The 16,796-nt window shown below is 51.2% G+C and overlaps 1 protein-coding gene across 3 annotated transcripts in view; it reads left to right on the forward strand.

Annotated features, from left to right (window-relative positions):
- Positions 1 to 16,796, forward strand: part of HADHA (hydroxyacyl-CoA dehydrogenase trifunctional multienzyme complex subunit alpha) — a 46,516-nt gene that overhangs the window by 1,483 nt on the left and 28,237 nt on the right. Inside the window, exons 2-4 of one of the 3 annotated variants that reach the window (XM_090031177.1) lie at positions 9,805 to 9,846; positions 9,936 to 10,006; positions 10,736 to 10,869. The exons of 1 other annotated variant lie outside the window; for it this stretch is intronic. In XM_090031177.1, the coding sequence (XP_089887303.1) occupies positions 9,805 to 9,846; positions 9,936 to 10,006; positions 10,736 to 10,869 (247 nt within the window). Of the gene's footprint in view, positions 1 to 9,804; positions 9,847 to 9,935; positions 10,007 to 10,735; positions 10,870 to 16,796 lie in introns of those variants that run through there. One more of the 3 variants, XM_090031179.1, reaches the window with a different exon arrangement.

The raw sequence follows: 16,796 nt of genomic DNA on the forward strand, positions 1-16,796 counted from the left end.
AATAGACGCACTCCCTCCTTGTGCCTGGAGAAGGAGATGGGGATAGAAACGAGGCCGGGAGGGGATTGGGGGTGTTTCCTCGGGGCTGGGAAAGGGGAAGGGGGCTGAATGATGAGCAAATTCCTGCTTCTTTACTTTGTAGTGGGGTAAGGCAACTTCAATGACCAGCACATGAGTTTGTCTGCAGAGAAATGGCAGGTCCATGGCAGCCCTCTCTGTGGACGTCTCTCCAGTCAAACAGAAGAGCAAAGCTTATGATGCTTAAATCTAGTGTTTTAATCTCAGGGTCAAAACAAACTAAAGTCTGTATATTCATTTGCTGCAGAAGAAAGTTCACCAGCTTCCTTGGGCTTTTTAACCTACGGGCTAGGTGTTTACAGGGGAACGAGTTGCTTCAGCTCATACTAGTTGTTTCAGTTCTTGGTGTCTGTTTGCATCAGTGCCAGAGGCTGGTCAGCACTTGTCCTTGGCTGGTCATGGGATGTGATCATTGGAGGGAGGTTTTTTGCTCCCTGTACATGAAAAGTTGTGTAGTATGAAGGGACCTGGGTTTTGAAATTGATTTAGAGCTGTAATGTTATCTAAATGTAGGTACCATCCAACTGATGGAAAGGAGCACTAAAAAATAATGTGATGGGTGAATTGACTGAAGCCTTATTGTATACTTGCATTTTTGTTTTTATTTGTTGCTTGTAGAATCCTCACTCTGATTGTTAATGCTGCCCCTTAAAATATGTAATTTTCACCTTTACTCTCCCCCACCTCCACTCCACCCCCCATGATCATAGGAAAGTAGGGCTAGTAGGGACCTCACAAGGTCATCTCGTCCACCTCCCTACTCGAGGCCGGGTTATTCCTGACCAACCATCCCAGCCAAGTGTCTGTCCAACTTGCTTTCAAAAAATTCCAGGGATGGAGACTCCATAGTTTCCTAAGTAACCTGTTCCAATGCTTAACCTCTCTGTCAGAAATATTCCTCTAAATCTCCAACCTAAATTTCCTCTGCTGCAGCTTGAGGCCATTGTTCCTAGTCCATAAGGGGGATGGAAGTTTTGTTCTTTGTTCTTCAAATGCCATCATCCCACCCCTCCACCCCCCTCACCACCCCACCCCGTCAGTCTTTGCCCAATAAAAGGTTCAAGGTTTGCAAAGGTAGACAAAACACCAAGAAGAGCAGCTGATGTGATGAAAGCCATATGGACTTTGGATCCATCCTCTCACACCCCAATTGCAAACAGACGGTTCCTTGAAAGTCCTCTATCTTGCACCTCTGTGTTTCAAGTACAGCTATGTGTATAAGCAGCTCTCAGGAACAGGGCTGGAAGTTTAAACAACAGCCCGCCATGCTAAGCATCAGTTTTCGTACTCCTTTTATACTTGGAGTAGCTCCAGAACTACAAGTTGGATCCTGTGACCCCAGCTGACTTCCTGCCCCGGGGGCAGGGAACTAACTCAATGATCTTCCAAGGTCCCTTCCAGCCCTAATGTCTATAAAATGGTCTTGTCCTGTAGAGCCGTGGACAGAGGCTGTTTCCACCTTAAGCAGCATGAAGTCCATGCGGCTTAGGAGGTCTGAGTGAGGAAATGTGGAAAGAGAGACACTGCAAAGCAAATTAAATGGGGCAAAAAATGAAACAAAATGATGGACCACTCTATTAGGGTAAATGGCATATTACTCAGTCTTTAGTTTATTACAGGTGGTGCCTCACCAAATAGGCACAATCCTACTTTGAAATAAGTGGGTGGACTCAGCGCTGTCCTAACTCTGATTTGTGCTGAGGATGCCCTCTAATTAGTAATTTACAAGGTGGGTAGCAGTTTTTCCCTCCCTAGTTTGTGTGTGCCTCAGTCTCCCCATCAATGGGACCTTTTATGTTCAGAAGCAAGTAACAGCCTGAGATCTGCATGTTTCTCTGCTTTGTGCCATTTCTGACAGGTTTTTCTGCCATCAAAATTTTAGTTAACTATACTGAGAAACTCCTGCCCCAAGAGCTTGCAATCTGTTTAAATAGCCAGTGTACAGAGGAATTGGCTGTGGTGACATGTATGGTGTCTTGTTTCAGATTTTTGGCTTTGTACCTTCTTACTGAAACTTGAAGGGCAAATGAGAATGGGTAGCATTGTCTTTTAAGAAAAAGCTTAAGGGGCAGCGACAAATGTCTATTAGACCATTGAAATGGCAGAAAATTAGTTCATCTCTTCAGTTATTTATCTACTTTTCAGCTGAGTCTTTTTTCTTTTGAAATGTAGCTACATCTTAGAAATGTAGCTGTATTAGGTAAAGTCTGGAACACTGCCGTATGTCATCGGGCAGACTTTTAAACTAAGTTCGTCAGTGGATGGGGATCCACAGGAGCAAGAAAAAACTCAACCGGGTGTAGGACCTGCCCAGGTAAGAGCTCATGTATATACCAAGGGACCAGTTATCTCTCAGGAAGTGGGGGTGCCCAGGACTCCCACGGGGGGGATTAAGGTTTCATAGACATCAGGGCTGGAAGGGACCTCGGGAGATCATCGAGTCCAGCCCCCTGACCAAAGGGCAGGAAGTCAGCTGAGGTCATAGGATCCCAGCAAGATAAGCATCCAATTTACTCTTGAAGGTGTTCAATGTAGGTGCTTGAACCACCTCCGCTGGCAGACTGTTCCAGACCTTGGGGGCTCGGACAGGAAAGAAATTCTTCTTTATGTTCAGCCTGAAACGGTCTTGCAGGAGTTTGTGACCGTTCAACCTCGTCATCCCTTGGGGCACTCTGGTGAACAGACGTTCCCCCAGATCCTGGTGTTCACTCCTGATAAACTTATAGGTGGCCATCAGATCACCCCTCTTTAGCTCTTTCCAGGCTAAAGAGTCCCATGGCTCTCACCCTGTCATCGTAAGATCTGTTTTCCTGACCTCTGATCATGCGCGTGGCTCTCCTCTGGACTCTCTCAAGCTTCTCCACATCCTTTTTGAATTGTGGAGCCCAAAACTGGACGCAGGACTCCAGCTGCGGCCTCACCAAGGCCGAGTACAAGGGGAGAATGACGTCCCGGGATTTGCTCGAGAAGCATCTATGGATGCAAGCCAGAGTTTTGGTCGCTTTATTAGCCGCAGCATCGCATTGCAGGCTCATGTTCATCTTGTGGTCAGTGATGCCCCCCAAGTCTCTTTCGTCTGTAGTCTAGCCAACGTAGCACTGCCGAGCCTATAAGGATGCTGCAGGTTTTTCCTGCCAAGGTGGAGAACCTTGCACTTTTCGGTGTTAAACACCATGAGGTTCTCGTCTGCCCATTTGCTGAGCTTGTCCAGGTCAGCCTGGATCACCCGCCTATCTTCTGGCGTGGATGCTTTGCCCCAAAGTTTGGTGTCATCGGCGAACTTGGCCAGTCCACTCCTGACTCCAATGTCCACATCATTAATGAAGCTGTTGAACAGGATGGGTCCCAGGACAGAGCCTTGAGGGACCCCACTGGTCACAGGGCACCACGATAAGTGACTGCCATCAATTACAACCCTCTGGGTCTGACCACGGAGCCAATTTCCCAGCCAGCGGATCGTGGTGGACCCAAGGCCACAACTGGGCAGTTTGGCCAAGAGGTGATCATGGGATACCAGATCGAAGGCTTTTTTGAAGTCAAGATAATATGACACCAATCTCATCTCCCTTGTCCAGGTGATAGGTCACCTGGTCATAGAAGGAAATGAGATTGGTCAAACAAGACCTACCCGCAACAAACCCGTGCTGGCTATCCCTTAGGATGTTAGCCTGGGCCAGTCCCTCAAGGATGGCCTTCTTAATAAACTTTTCTAAGATCTTCCCCAGGATAGAAGTCAGGCTGATGGGCCTGTAGTTAGCCGGATCCACTCTCCTCCCTTTCTTGAAGATCGGCACCACATTGGCCTTCCAGTCTTCGGGCACTACACCAGAGCGCCAGGAGCTCTCGAAGGCCCGTGCCAGGGGCTGGGCTATGATGCTCTCCAGCTCCTTGAGTGCCCTGGGGTGCAGGTTGTCAGGGCCGGCTGACTTGAAGGTATCCAGCTTCTCAAGGTGTTCCTTCACGAGGTCAGCATTTATGGAGGGTAGGGGATCTCTTCACTAATGCAAAAAGCATGAGGAACAAGCAGGAGGAGCTTGCTGTCCTGCTTGCAAGTAGTAAAATCGACCTGGTTGGCCTAGTGGAGACATGGTGGGATGAAACTTTTGACTGGGCAGTAGACATAGAGGGCTACACGTTGTTTAGAAGAGATAGGAAGGGGAAAGAAGGTGGGGGGGTTGTGGTCTAAGTTAGGGAGCAGTATACCAGTTCTACCTGCCAAATGGGACCAGAGGAAGGCTTAACTGAGACCCTGTGGGCCAAACTTCAGGGAGGGCAGGGGGAGAGGGATCTGGTGGTAGGGGTTAACTACAGGCCACCACATCAGGAGGAAGAGCTGGATCTGGAATTCTCCAGGCAGCTGGGGGAGGCCATGCATGCAAAGGACGTTGTGGTCATGGGGGATATGAATTACCCTGACATCAACTGGGAGGAGCGGTCGGTCAGGTCTAGCCACTCCATGTTCCTGTCTGCTGACAGTGGGGTGTTCTTGGGTGACAGCGTAGAGAGGCCCAGGAAGGATGCAAGTTCCCCGACTTAGTTCAGACCTAGTTAAGGATTTCCTGGAGGGCTTAGATGTGTCCAAGTTGGCAGGCCTGGATTACCTTCATCCGCTGGTTTCATTGCAGAGCCATTGGCACAGCTGTTCGAGGACTCCTGGTGCTCGGACCAAGTCCCTGAGGACTGGAAAAGGGCCAGTGTGGTCCCTGTTTTCAAGAAGGGGAGGAAGAAAGAGCCTGGCAACTACAGGCCAGTCAGCCTCGCTTCTATCCTGGGGAAGGTCTTTGAAAAAATGATCAAGGGCCACATTTGTGAGAGCCCTGCAGGGGAAGTGATGTTGAGGGGTAACCAACATGGGTTCGTGCCAGGCCGATCCTGCCTGACCAGCCTGGCCTCTTTCTATGACCAGGTAACAAAGAGCTTAGATGGGAAGGAGGAAGTCAGTGTCATCTTCTTGGACTTCCCAAAGGCCTTCAACACAGTGTCCCACCCAGTTCTTGTGGGCAAGCTGAGGGACTGCGGCATGGACGAATGCACGGTCACATGGGTGGCAAACTGGCTCCTGGGGTGCACCCAGAGGGTGGTGGTGGACAGGTCGATGTCGACCTGGGGGGGTGCAGGCAGCGGAGTCTCCCGGGCTCAGTCCTTGGGCCGGTGCTGTTCAACATCTTCATTAGCGACCTGGACGAGGATGTGGCGAGCACCCTGTTCGAGTTGACTGATGACACCAAGCTGGGGGGTAAAGTGAATACCCCGGCAGGCAGGGACCGCATCCAGGCAGACCTGCATAGGTTGGCGAAGTGGGTGGATCTGAACAGGCTGCCATTCAACGAGGACAAGTGCAGGGTGCTGCACCTGGGGAGAGGGAACCAGCATTATGGTTATAGGTTAGGGGCTGCCCCTCTCGGCAGCACAGAGGCAGAGAGGGATCTTGGAGTCAGGATTGACTCCAGGATGAACACAAGTCGCCAGTGCGACGAAGCAATAGGCAGAGCCAACCGTACCCTGTCCTGCATCAACAGGGGCATCACTGACAGGTCCCGAGAGGTCTTGCTCCCCCTCTATGCGGTGCTCGTCAGGCCGTGGCTGGAGTCCTGTGTCCAGTCCTGGGCGCCGCACTTCAAGAGGGACGTGGGGAACCTGGAGAGGGTCCAGAGGAGGCCACTCATATGGTTGGGGGCCTCCGTGGCCAGCCCTGTGAGGAGAGGCTGAGGGACCTGAATCTCTTCAGTCTCCGCAAGAGGAGACCGAGGGGGGGATCTTGTGGCTGCTACAACCTTATCGGGGCCAGCAGCAGGGACTCGGGGAACGTCTGTTCCCCAGGGCCCCCCTTGGGGTCACCAGGAACAATGGCCACAAGCTGAGGGAGGATAGGTTTAGGTTAGATATTAGGAAGAACGACTTCACAGTAAGGGTGGCCAGAGCCTGGAATAGGCTCCCAGAGAGGTGGTGCTCTCACCTTCCCTGGAGATCTTCAAGAGGAGACTGGACAGGCACCTGGCTGGGGTCTTATGACCCCTGCCACCCCCAGTGCTCCTTCCTGCCCATGGCAGCGGGTCGGACTCAGTGATCTGTCTAGGTCCCTTCCCACTCAGTGATTCTATGATTCATGCTCCATGTAACAGTGCAGCTGTTTATGGCTCCTATTATACTGCTGCCCTTCCTGTGCTAAGGTTGACCTTGACACAGGCCCTTATATGAGGGTAGGAGGGGAACCTCTTGTCCTTTGGTCAGCAGGAGTCAATATTTTACCTCGCCCATCTCTTGTTGTGCCACAATGGGGCACTCTGTGGGCCCAAGTGAGGATGTGCTACAAGGCAGCTCGCAGCTGCCCTTATCTTAAGTACACACTACCAAAGTAACACAAAGCAGGGCTGCATTTTTAGCTGAATGGCAAATGGATCCCTTCATTCTCACACCTGCTGTAAGTTGGCTGTATCTGGGGAAATGCTGGTCATGTGAATGCTTTGCTTTTTGGAGATGAGGTGGCTTCTAGGTGATAAGTCTGTGAGCTCCTCCTAGAAGCTTAAGGATATCAAAGGTTGCACAGAGTGTATACAATCTAGACCTCCTTCTTCGCCAAAAACTCTTCTGAAAGAGCAGTCTGAAGGTGTGAACTGGTTGGTAAGTGTCTTTATCAAATGGTGCTGGGAGCACATCGCTCCCACCCTTTCGGGAAGGAGCCTGCCAGATCTAAATGTGGAACACTTTCCATCCACACAAAGCAATTTCTCCTCCATGCATCCTGCGCACACTGGAATTTGGGGCAGAGTTCACGTCCTCTCCGGTTGCAGGAGACACAGCAGAATGTAGGCCAAAGTGTACTCATCGCTTTCAGCGATGAGCCAAGATCACGTGACTGCAGGGTGGAGGAAGAGCCCAGCTGCAAAGCAAAGTGCAGGGTATGTGTTAATGCTTATCTGAGCATGTAGGCTGATCGCTGATGCCTCATTGATTGCTGCTCCCCCTTCTGGGAAATCACTTGCCTCTGGAAAAGCCACAGCCCAGAGGATCTTGCTCACACTCAATAAATAAACTTCTGTAGTATCTGTGAATCCGGGAGTTTATGCTTCCCATCCAGTGCATTTGCAGCATGCTAGTTGGGGAGCAGCGCTTTTATTGGTGTTGAGATCTGTGGCTCTCGGGCCCAGGAAAAGCATGTCGGCTGCACTAGCTACTGGTAGAAAGCTGAGCAGAAGCAGGTGGGATTTCAGCAGTGATGGATGTTGGGGGTAGATGCTAAAAGGAAACAGCCTCTCTCTGTGGCTTTATAGGAGGAATAGCTCTACAGGAGCAGCCATTTAGGCTGTTTCCATCTCAAGCAGCATGAAGTCCGTGCGACTTGGGAGGTCTGAGTGAGGAAGTGTGGAAAGAGAGACAGTGCGAAGCAAAGTAAATGGGGCAGAAAATGAAAAAATGAAACAAAATGACAGACCATTCATAGTTTCATAGTTTCTAGGGTCGGAAGGGACCTGAGTAGATCATCTAGTCCGACCCCCTGCCATGGTAGGAAATACTACTGGGGTCAAATGACCCCAGCAAGGTGTACATCTAGCCTCCTCTTAAAAATCCCCAGGGTAGGGGCCAGCACCACTTCTCTTGGAAGCTGGTTCCAGTCCCTAGCCGCCCTGACCGTGAAGTCGCGCCTCCTGATGTCTGGCCTGAATCTCCCCTCTGCCAACTTGTGACCATTATTCCTGGTCACTCCTGGCGGTGCTCGGGGGAACAGGGACTCCCCCAATGCCTGCTGGTCCCCCCTGACTAGTTTATAACTGCCCACAAGATCCCCCCTCAGCCTTCTCTTGTGGAGGCTGAACAGGTTCAGGTCCCGTAGCCTCTCCTCGTAGGGCCTGCCCTGCTGTCCCCTGATCATACGAGTGGCCTCCTCTGGACCCTCTCCATGCTGTCCACGTCCCTCCTGAAGTGCAGTGCCCAGAACTGGACGCAGTACTCCAACTGCGCCCTGACAAGTGCCGCATAGAGGGGGAGGATCACCTTTTTGGACTCGCTCGAGATGCATCTGTGGATGCACGACAAGGTATGGTTGTCCTTCCTGACCGCCGGCCCATGTTCATCTTGAAGTCAATTATGACTCCCAAGATCCTTTTCCGCCTCCGTGCTGACAAGAGGGGAGTTCCCCAACCTGTAGGTATGGCGCCGGTTGTTCCTCCCCAGGTGCATCACCTTGCACTTGTCTGTGTTGAATCCCATCCTATTCACATCCGCCCACCCTTGTTACCTGTCTAGGTCTGATTGTAGCCTGTTGCTTCCTTCCAGTGTGCCCACGTCCCCCCGCATCTTAGTGTCATCAGCAAATTTGAACAGGTGCTTTTTACCCCCTCGTCCAAATCACTGATGAAGATGTTGAACAGTGCGGGCCCGAGGACCCAGCCCTGGGGGACCCCACTGCCCACATCCTTCCAGGCTAAGAAGGACCCATCCACTACCACCCTCTGGGTGCAGCCCTCCAGCCAGTTGGCGACCCAATTGACTGTGTGGGTGTCAACACCACAGCCCCCCGGTTTCTGAATGAGAACGGGGTGGGAGACAGTGTCGAAGGCCTCCCAAAAGTCCAGGAAGATGATGTTTACTGCTACCCCTGCATCTAATGATCTGGTGATCTGATCATAAAAGGCCACCAGGTTGGTGTAACAGGACCTGCCACTGATGAACCCGTGTTGGTTGCCCCTAAGCATGCAGTCCCCTCCTGGGTGTGTGCCAGCATAATTTTCTCAAACAGCTTGCCTAGGATCGAGGTAAGACTAACTGGCCTATAGTTTCCTGGGTCCTCCTTCCTCCCCTTTTTGAAGATGGGGACCACGTTGGCCCTCTTCCAGTCCTCTGGCACCACACCACAGCCCCACAAGTGCTCATACAGCCGTGCCAGGGGTCCCGCAATGACCGCAGCTAATTCCCTCAGCACTCGGGGGTGGAGATTGTCGGGACCCGCTGACTTGAATACGTCCAACCCCTCCAGAAGCTCCCTAACTAAATCCTCGGTAACCCTTGGCCTAGGTGTGCCTCCTGAGGGGGCCCAGCAGGGAGGTGGCTGTTCTGGTCCCTACTTAGGAAGACGGAGGCAAAGAAATCGTTAAACATGTTAGCTTTGCTGTCTGGTGTGACGACCAAGTTTCCCATGTTGTCCTGCAAGGGCCCCACATTACCCGGGACCTTCTTTCTGCCCCCTATGTATTTAAAAAAGGACTTCTTATTGTCCTTAATCTGAGAAGCTTCTGAACTCTGAGGGTGGCTCAGCACTGGCACATATTTAAGTGCGAGGGTGGAAGTCTTTGTGCCTGGAAGTTTTGAAGAGCAGTTTAGACGCATGTTTGGCTGAGATGGTTAATCGGGGATGGTCTTGCCTCGAGCAGGGGGCTGAGCTAGATATGACTTCATGCAGTTTCTTCAAGCTTTGTTTTTCTGTGACTTAGTGTTAACATCAGCAGCACACACTGCAGGCTGCTTGCAACATAAGATGTTCAGCACTGTGTCACAAGGCCTCTGTGTTTATCTTGGTGGTGACATTTGTGATGCTGGGAAGTGACCGGGACAGGAAGTCATTTGGATAGTGTGTGGCCTACCTGAATCCTGTGCAGCTGCTAAAGGTCAAAATGGGTCTTTGGGGAAGGAACTGGCTGGGGCTTGGAGGATATTGAAATATTTCCTCTTCCAGTAGCTGCACAAGTGTTGTTGAGAGCACCTGTAACACCTACACCCTCTCTTCCCTAGATTATGCCTGCCGGAATATTTCCACCTCCTCTCCTCTTAGGGGTAAGTGTAAAGACGTAGACATGCTTTGTGATACCTTCTGCTGAAATCCGTGAAGAACACGGCTGATACAGTTCTTCTTCTGTCTCCAGATAGAACCCACGTGAACTACAATATCAAAGGAGATGTTGCGGTTGTATGTTTCAACACACCAAATGCAAAGGTATTGCTTTGGTCAGCTGTGGCTAATAGGTATCACAGAAGATTGAGGCTAGGGTGAGAGTTGTACAAAGACAATAAAAGTTCAAACTTGCTAGAGCACTAATGCGACAGGCTGTTTTGGTTTGGAAAAAGTTGAACTGGAGTGCATGTTAATATAGGAGCACCTAGTGCACCTTTTCTTGCAATGATGGGGCACTTTAGTGGAATGGAGAGGAATCACATTTAAAACTGTTAAGACAAATTTGACAAAAAGACTGGACATCAAGGTGGCAAGGGAAAACATGCCGGTGAAGCCAAGTACAACTGAAAAGTTTAGGGAAGGTTATAGACCTTTATGTCCGCATATACCCACTTAGTGACAGGCTTTTGGAAGAAACCTCTTTGGATGCTGAATTAGATGGACTGCAGATCTGGTGTGCTGGATTCTTTGGAGACAAACAGCTTCCTAACTCTACAGCACAGCTGTGCTTGGACTCAGCTGTTCAAATAAGCATTAAAAATAAGCCAGGCTCAGGCTTATCTTACCTGTGCTGGAAAGCTCTGTACTGCTGAATGAAGCTGTGGAGTAAAGAGGGGATCTTGCCTAAACTTGCTGTTCTATCTGCCCCTTCCCTTCAGTAGGGGGATCTTTCCACTGGCAAACTTTTTGACCGTGTGGAACCTAAAAGGTAGGTGCTTCACTAGAGGTTAATCTCTGCTGTCTCTCTTACCCCATATTTACTGTCTCTAGGTAAACACGCTGTCCAAACAACTGCATTCGGAGTTTGTAGAGATAATGAATGAAATCTGGGCCAATGAAGCAGTTAAAAGTGCCGTCCTGATCTCTGCGAAACCAGGCTCCTTTATTTCTGGGGCTGACATCAAGTAAGCTGTGGGGAGCAGAAAGTCCTTGTTCAGAGCTTGGACAATTAGCAGAGACACTCCTACTGGTATCATGATCAGAAGCTTGATGTGTTTTGAAGGCGCATTAGTTCACTGCCAAGGCTTGTTCAATGTGGGGGTGGAAGCTAGATGTTCCAGCTTATCCTGTGTGTCTTGGCAGGGATCTGCTTAATGGAGTTTGGGGGCAGCAGTCATACATGTGGCCACCACTTAGCTATGTGCAAGGGAGCAGGGAGGGGAAGAATCCCGAGCATGGCTTGGAGCAGAGCATTATATGCTGGCCTTCAGGCCATGTCATAGTAATAGAAAATGAGGTTTGGAAGGGACCTCAGTCCAATCGCATCTAGTCCAACCCCCTGCTCAAAGCAGGACTAGCCCCAACTAGATCATCCCAGCCAAGGCTTTGTCTACCCATGTCTTCAAAACCTCCAAGAATGAGGCTCCACAACCTCACTTTACTACCATCCTAGTGAGAGAGTTTTTCCTAATATCCAATCTAAACCTCCCTTGGTGCAACATGAGCCCATTGCTCCTTGTCCTGTCATCTGCCACCACTGAGAAGAGTCTGCCCCCATGCTCTTTGGAACTACCCTTCAGGTAGTTAAAGGCTGCTATCAAATCCCTTTAAGTCTCTTTTGCAGACTAAATAAACTCAGTTCTGTCAGCTTCTCTTCTCAAGTCACATCCCCCTGCCCACAAACCATTTCTGTTGCCCTCTGCTGGACTGTCCAGCTTGTCCACATCCATTCTGTAATGGGGGGCCAAGTGTAGGAAAGAGGGGTAGGGGGCGTGGCGCTGTATATTAAGGAGGAATACACACGTAGGGTAGGGAAGGTTCTGCAGTGTCGGAAAGAGGGGTGGGGGCGTGGCGCTCTATATTAAGGAGGAATACACATCCTCGTTAATTAGCAAGGAGCCAGGGGAGGGGCACTCTGAAGTGCTTTGGGTTAGAGTACAAGGCAGTCGAGGGGAAAGGGACTTAATGGTGGGAGTCTACTACAGACCTCCCAACCAGGGAGAAGAGCTTGACCAGGATTTCTTGGGTCAGCTCACAGAGGTAGTGAAGGCTAAGGATGTGGTTGTCATGGGGGACCTGAATTTCCCGGACGTCTGCTGGGAAGAGCAGTCAGCCAGGTCTGACCGCTCACGTAGGTTCTTGGCCAGAGTGCAGGACCTCCACCTAACCCAGGAGGTGCACAGCCCCACCGGGGGGGACGCCTTGTTGGACCTGGTGCTGGCCATGGACGATGACCTGGTGCGGGGGCTGCGGGTGCTCGACCCCCTGGGCGACAGCGATCGTCGCCTGCTGGGATTCACCATCCAGCGCAAGGTGGCAAAGGCATGCAGTAAGGCAGCGGCCCTAGATTTTAGGAGGGCAGACTTCAATGAGCTAAGGAGGATAGTTGGAGAAGCGCTGAGGTCCTGGAGGGGAGGGGAGCCAGGTGTCCAAGGAGAGTGGTTGCTCCTTAAGGAGATGATCCTCCAAGCCCAAAGGAAGGTAATCCCAACGAGGATCAAAGGGAGCAGGAGAGCACACAAGCCTCTGTGGCTCACCAAAAGAATCCGGGAATGTCTCCTTGCTAAAAAGGAGGCTTATACCCAGTGGAAATAAGGGGTCATCACCAGGGAGGGCTATTCTGTAGTTGCTTGGGGATGCAGGGGGGCAGTTAGGAAGGCCAAGACAGAGATGGAACTGGGGCTAGCTTCCCAGATTAAGGACAATAAGTCTTTTTTTAAATACGTAGGGGGTAAAAAAAAGGTCCCGGGTAATGTGGGGCCCTTGCAGGACAACATGGGAAACTTGGTTGTCACACCAGACGACAAAGCTAACGTGTTTAACAATTTCTTGGCCTCTGTCTTCCTAAGTAGGGACCAGAACAGCCATCTCCCTGCTGGGCCCCCCTCGGGCCCCGGGGGAGGCACACCTGGGCCATGGGTTAGCGAGGATTTAGTTAAGGAGCTTCTGGAGGCGTTGGACGTATTCAGGTCAGCCGGCCCGGGTGATCTCCACCCTAGAGTTCTAAAGGAACTGGCCAAGGTCATTACAGGACCCCTGGCATGGCTGTACAAGCACTCGTGATGCTCTGGTGAGGTACTGGAGCACTGGAAGAGGGCCAACGTGGTCTCCATCTTCAAAAAAGGCAGGAAGGAGGACCCGGGAAACTATAGGCCAGTTAGTCTCACCTCGATCCTAGGCAAGCTGTTTGAGAAAATTATGCTGGCACACATCCAGGAGGGGCCAGCAGGAGACTGCATGCTTAGGGGCAACCAACATGGGTTCATCGGTGGCAGGTCCTGTCAGACCAACCTGGTGGCCTTCTACGATCAGATCACCAGATCATTAGACGCAGGGGTAGCAGTGGACATCGTCTTCCTGGACTTCTGGAAGGCATTTGACACTTTCTCTCACCCCGTTCTCATTAAGAAACTGGGGGGCTGAGGTGTAGACACCCACAAAGTCAAATGGGTTGCCAACTGGCTGGAGGGCCGCACCCAGAGGGTGGTAGTAGAATGGGTACTCAACTTGGAGGGATGTGGGCAGTGGGGTCCCCCAGGGCTCGGTCCTCGGGCCCGCACTGTTCAACATCTTCATCAGCGATTTGGATGAGGGGGTAAAAAGCACCCTGTTCAAATTTGCTGATGACACTAAGATGTGGGGGGACGTGGGAACATTGGAAGGATGCAACAGGCTACAATCAGACCTAGACAGGTTACAAGGGTGGGCGGATGAGAATAGGATGGGTTTCAACACAGACAAGTGCAAGGTGATGCACCTGGGGAGGAACAACCGGCACCATACCTACAGGTTAGGGAACTCCCCTCTTATCAGCACGGAGGGGGAAAGGGATCTGGGGGTCATCATTGACTCCAAGATGAACATGGGCCAGCAGTGTGGAGAGGCAGTAAGGAAGGCCAACCGCACCTTGTCATGCATCCACAGATGCATCTCGAGCAGGTCCAAGGAGGTGATCCTCCCCCTCTATGCGGCACTAGTCAGACCGCAGCTGGAGTAATGCGTCCAGTTCTGGGTGCCGCACTTCAGGAGGGATGGGGACAGCATGGAGAGGGTCCAGAGGAGGCCACTAGTATGATCAGAGGACAACAGGGCAGGCCCTATGAGGACAGGCTGCGGGACCTGAACCTGTTCAGCCTCCAAAAGAGAAGGCTGAGGGGGGATCTTGTGGCCTGTTATAAACCAGTCAGGGGGGACCAGCAGGCATTGGGGGAGTCACTGTTTCCCCGAGCACTGCCAGGAGTGACCAGGAATAACGGTCACAAGCTGGCAGAGGGTAGGTTTAGGTTAGATATCAGGAAGCGCGACTTCACGGTCAGGGCGGCTAGGGTCTGGAACCAACTTCCAAGAGAAGTGGTGCCGGCTCCTACCCTGGGGGTGTTTAAGAGGAGGCTAGATGAACATCTTGCTGGGGTCATTTGACCCCAGTACTCTTTCCTGCCATGGCACGGGGTCGGACTAGATGATCTGCTCAGGTCCCTTCTGACCCTACAAACTATGAAACTATGAAAACCGAACACAGGACTCCAGATGTGGCCTCTATCAGTTCAGAATAGAGCAGAACGATCACTTCCCCTGATCTGCTGGCAACACTCTTACTAATGCACAGGATGCCATTAGCCTTCTTGGCAACAAGGGCCCACTGCTAACTCATATCCATCTTACTGTCCACTGTAAGTATTTTCTGCAGCACTGCTGCTTAGCCAGTCAGTCCCCAGGCTGTGGGATTGTCCCGTCCTAAGTGCAGGACTTTGCACTTGTCTTTGTTGAACTTTATGAGATTTCTTTTGGCCCAGTCCTCCAACTTCTCTAGGTCACTCTGAATCCTAGCCCTACCCTCCAGCACAGGGACAGGGAATTACTTCAGGCATAGGGGCACTTACTGAGTTTTGGCAAGCCCTCAAGGGCCACATGACAGGCAGCCAGGGGCAAATAAATATTAATTTTCTAAAATTTTTAGGGGCCCTGCAGGCCAGATAGAATGGCCTGGCAGGTCACATCCAGCCTGCAGGCCACCTTTAGCCTACCCCTGCCCTAGTTCTTGAGAGAGAGTAAATAATAAGTCCCTATTTACTTTATCTTTACTGTTTAGTATTTTGTAAACCCTCAGCATGTCCCCTGTCTAAACTGGCCTAACCTCTTGAGTCTCTTCTCATATCAAAGCCCCTCCATACCACTAATCATCCTTGTTGCTCTTCTCTGGACCTTCTCTAGTTCTTCTATATCAGGGGCGGGCAATTATTTCGGGCAGAGGGCTGCTTACTGAGTTCTGGCAAGCCATCAAGGGCCACATGCCAGGCAGCCAGGGGCAGATAAATATTAATTTTCTTAATTTTGGGGGGCACCACGAGCTGGATAGAATGGCCTGGCAGGCCGCATCTAGTCCTTGGGCTGCATTTTGCCCACCCCTGCTACAGCATATCTACTGTACCCCCCAGCTTGGTATCATCTCCGAATTTGCTGAGGGTGCACTACATACCATCTTACAGATTGGGAATGAAGATATTGAACAAAACTGGCCACAAGACTGACCTCTGGGGCACTTGAAACCAGCTGCCAACCAGACATTGAGCCACTGATAACTACCTGTTGAGCCCAACCATCCACCAGTTTTCTATCCACTCTACAGTCCATTCATCCAGTCCATACTTCTTCAGCTTGCTTGCAGGAAAGCTGTGGGACATGGTTAAATCACATCCACTGCTTTCCCTGTATCCACAGAGCCAGTTATCTCAATATGGAAGGCAATCGGGTTGGTCAGGCATGACTTGTGCTTGGTGAAATTGTGCTGACGGTTCCTAATCACCACCACCTCCTCCAGGTGCTTAGAAATGGATTCTTTGAAGATCTGTTCCATGATTTTTCCAAGGACTGAGGTGAGGCCAACTGGTCTGTAGCTCCCTGGATCCTTCTTCCATTTCTTAAAGATGGGCACTATGTTTGCCCTTTTCCAGTCATCCGGGACCTCCCCTGATTGCCATGATTTTTCAAAAATAATGGCCAGTGGCTCTGCAGTTATATCAGCCAACTCCCTCAGCAACTTCGGTTGCATCCCATCCAGCCCCATGGACTTGCATACGTCCGGCTTTTCTAAGCTTCCCATCTTCAAAAAGGGGAAGAAGGAGGACCCAGGAAACTATAGGCCAGTCAGTCTTACCTCTATCCTGGGCAAGGTTTTTGAGAGAATTATTCTGGCTTATGTCCACGAGGGGCCAGCAGGGGAGATCATGCTTAGGGGCAACCAACACGGGTTCATTAGTGGCAGGTCCTGTCAGACCAACCTGGTGGCCTTCTATGATCAGATCACCAGATCATTAGATCCAGGGGTAGCAGTGGAGTGGACATAGGCCTTCTGAAAGTCCAGGAAGAGTTTGACACTGTCTCTCACCCCATTCTCATTAAGAAACTGGGGGACTGTGGGGTCAACACCGACACAGTCAGATGTGTCGCCAACTGGCTGGAGGGCCGCACCCAGAGGGTGGTAGTGGATGGGTCCTTCTTCACTTGGAAGGACGTGGGCAGTGGGGGTCCGCAGGGCTCGGTCCTCGGGCCCGCACTGTTCAACATCTTCATCAGTGACTTGGACAAGGGGGTAAAAAGCACCTTGTTCAAATTTGCTGATGACACTAATGTGGGGGGATGTGGGCACGCTAAAAGGGAGGAATAGGCTGCAATCGGACCTAGACAGGTTACGGGGTGGGCAGGTGAGAATAGGATGGGATTCAACACCGACAAGTGCAAGGTGCTGCACCTGGGGAGGAACAACCGGCACCATACCTACAGGCTGGGGAACTCCCGTCTTGTCAGGGCAGAGGTAGAAAAGGATCCTGGAGTCATAATTGACTCCAAGATGAACATGGGCCGGCAGTGTGGGGACGCGGTCAGGAAGGCCAAC

Source organism: Crocodylus siamensis, chromosome 1 (assembly GCF_052110815.1).
Source record: "Crocodylus siamensis isolate JL-2025a chromosome 1, ASM5211081v1, whole genome shotgun sequence".
In the NCBI taxonomy this organism is placed as follows: Eukaryota; Metazoa; Chordata; order Crocodylia; family Crocodylidae; genus Crocodylus; species Crocodylus siamensis.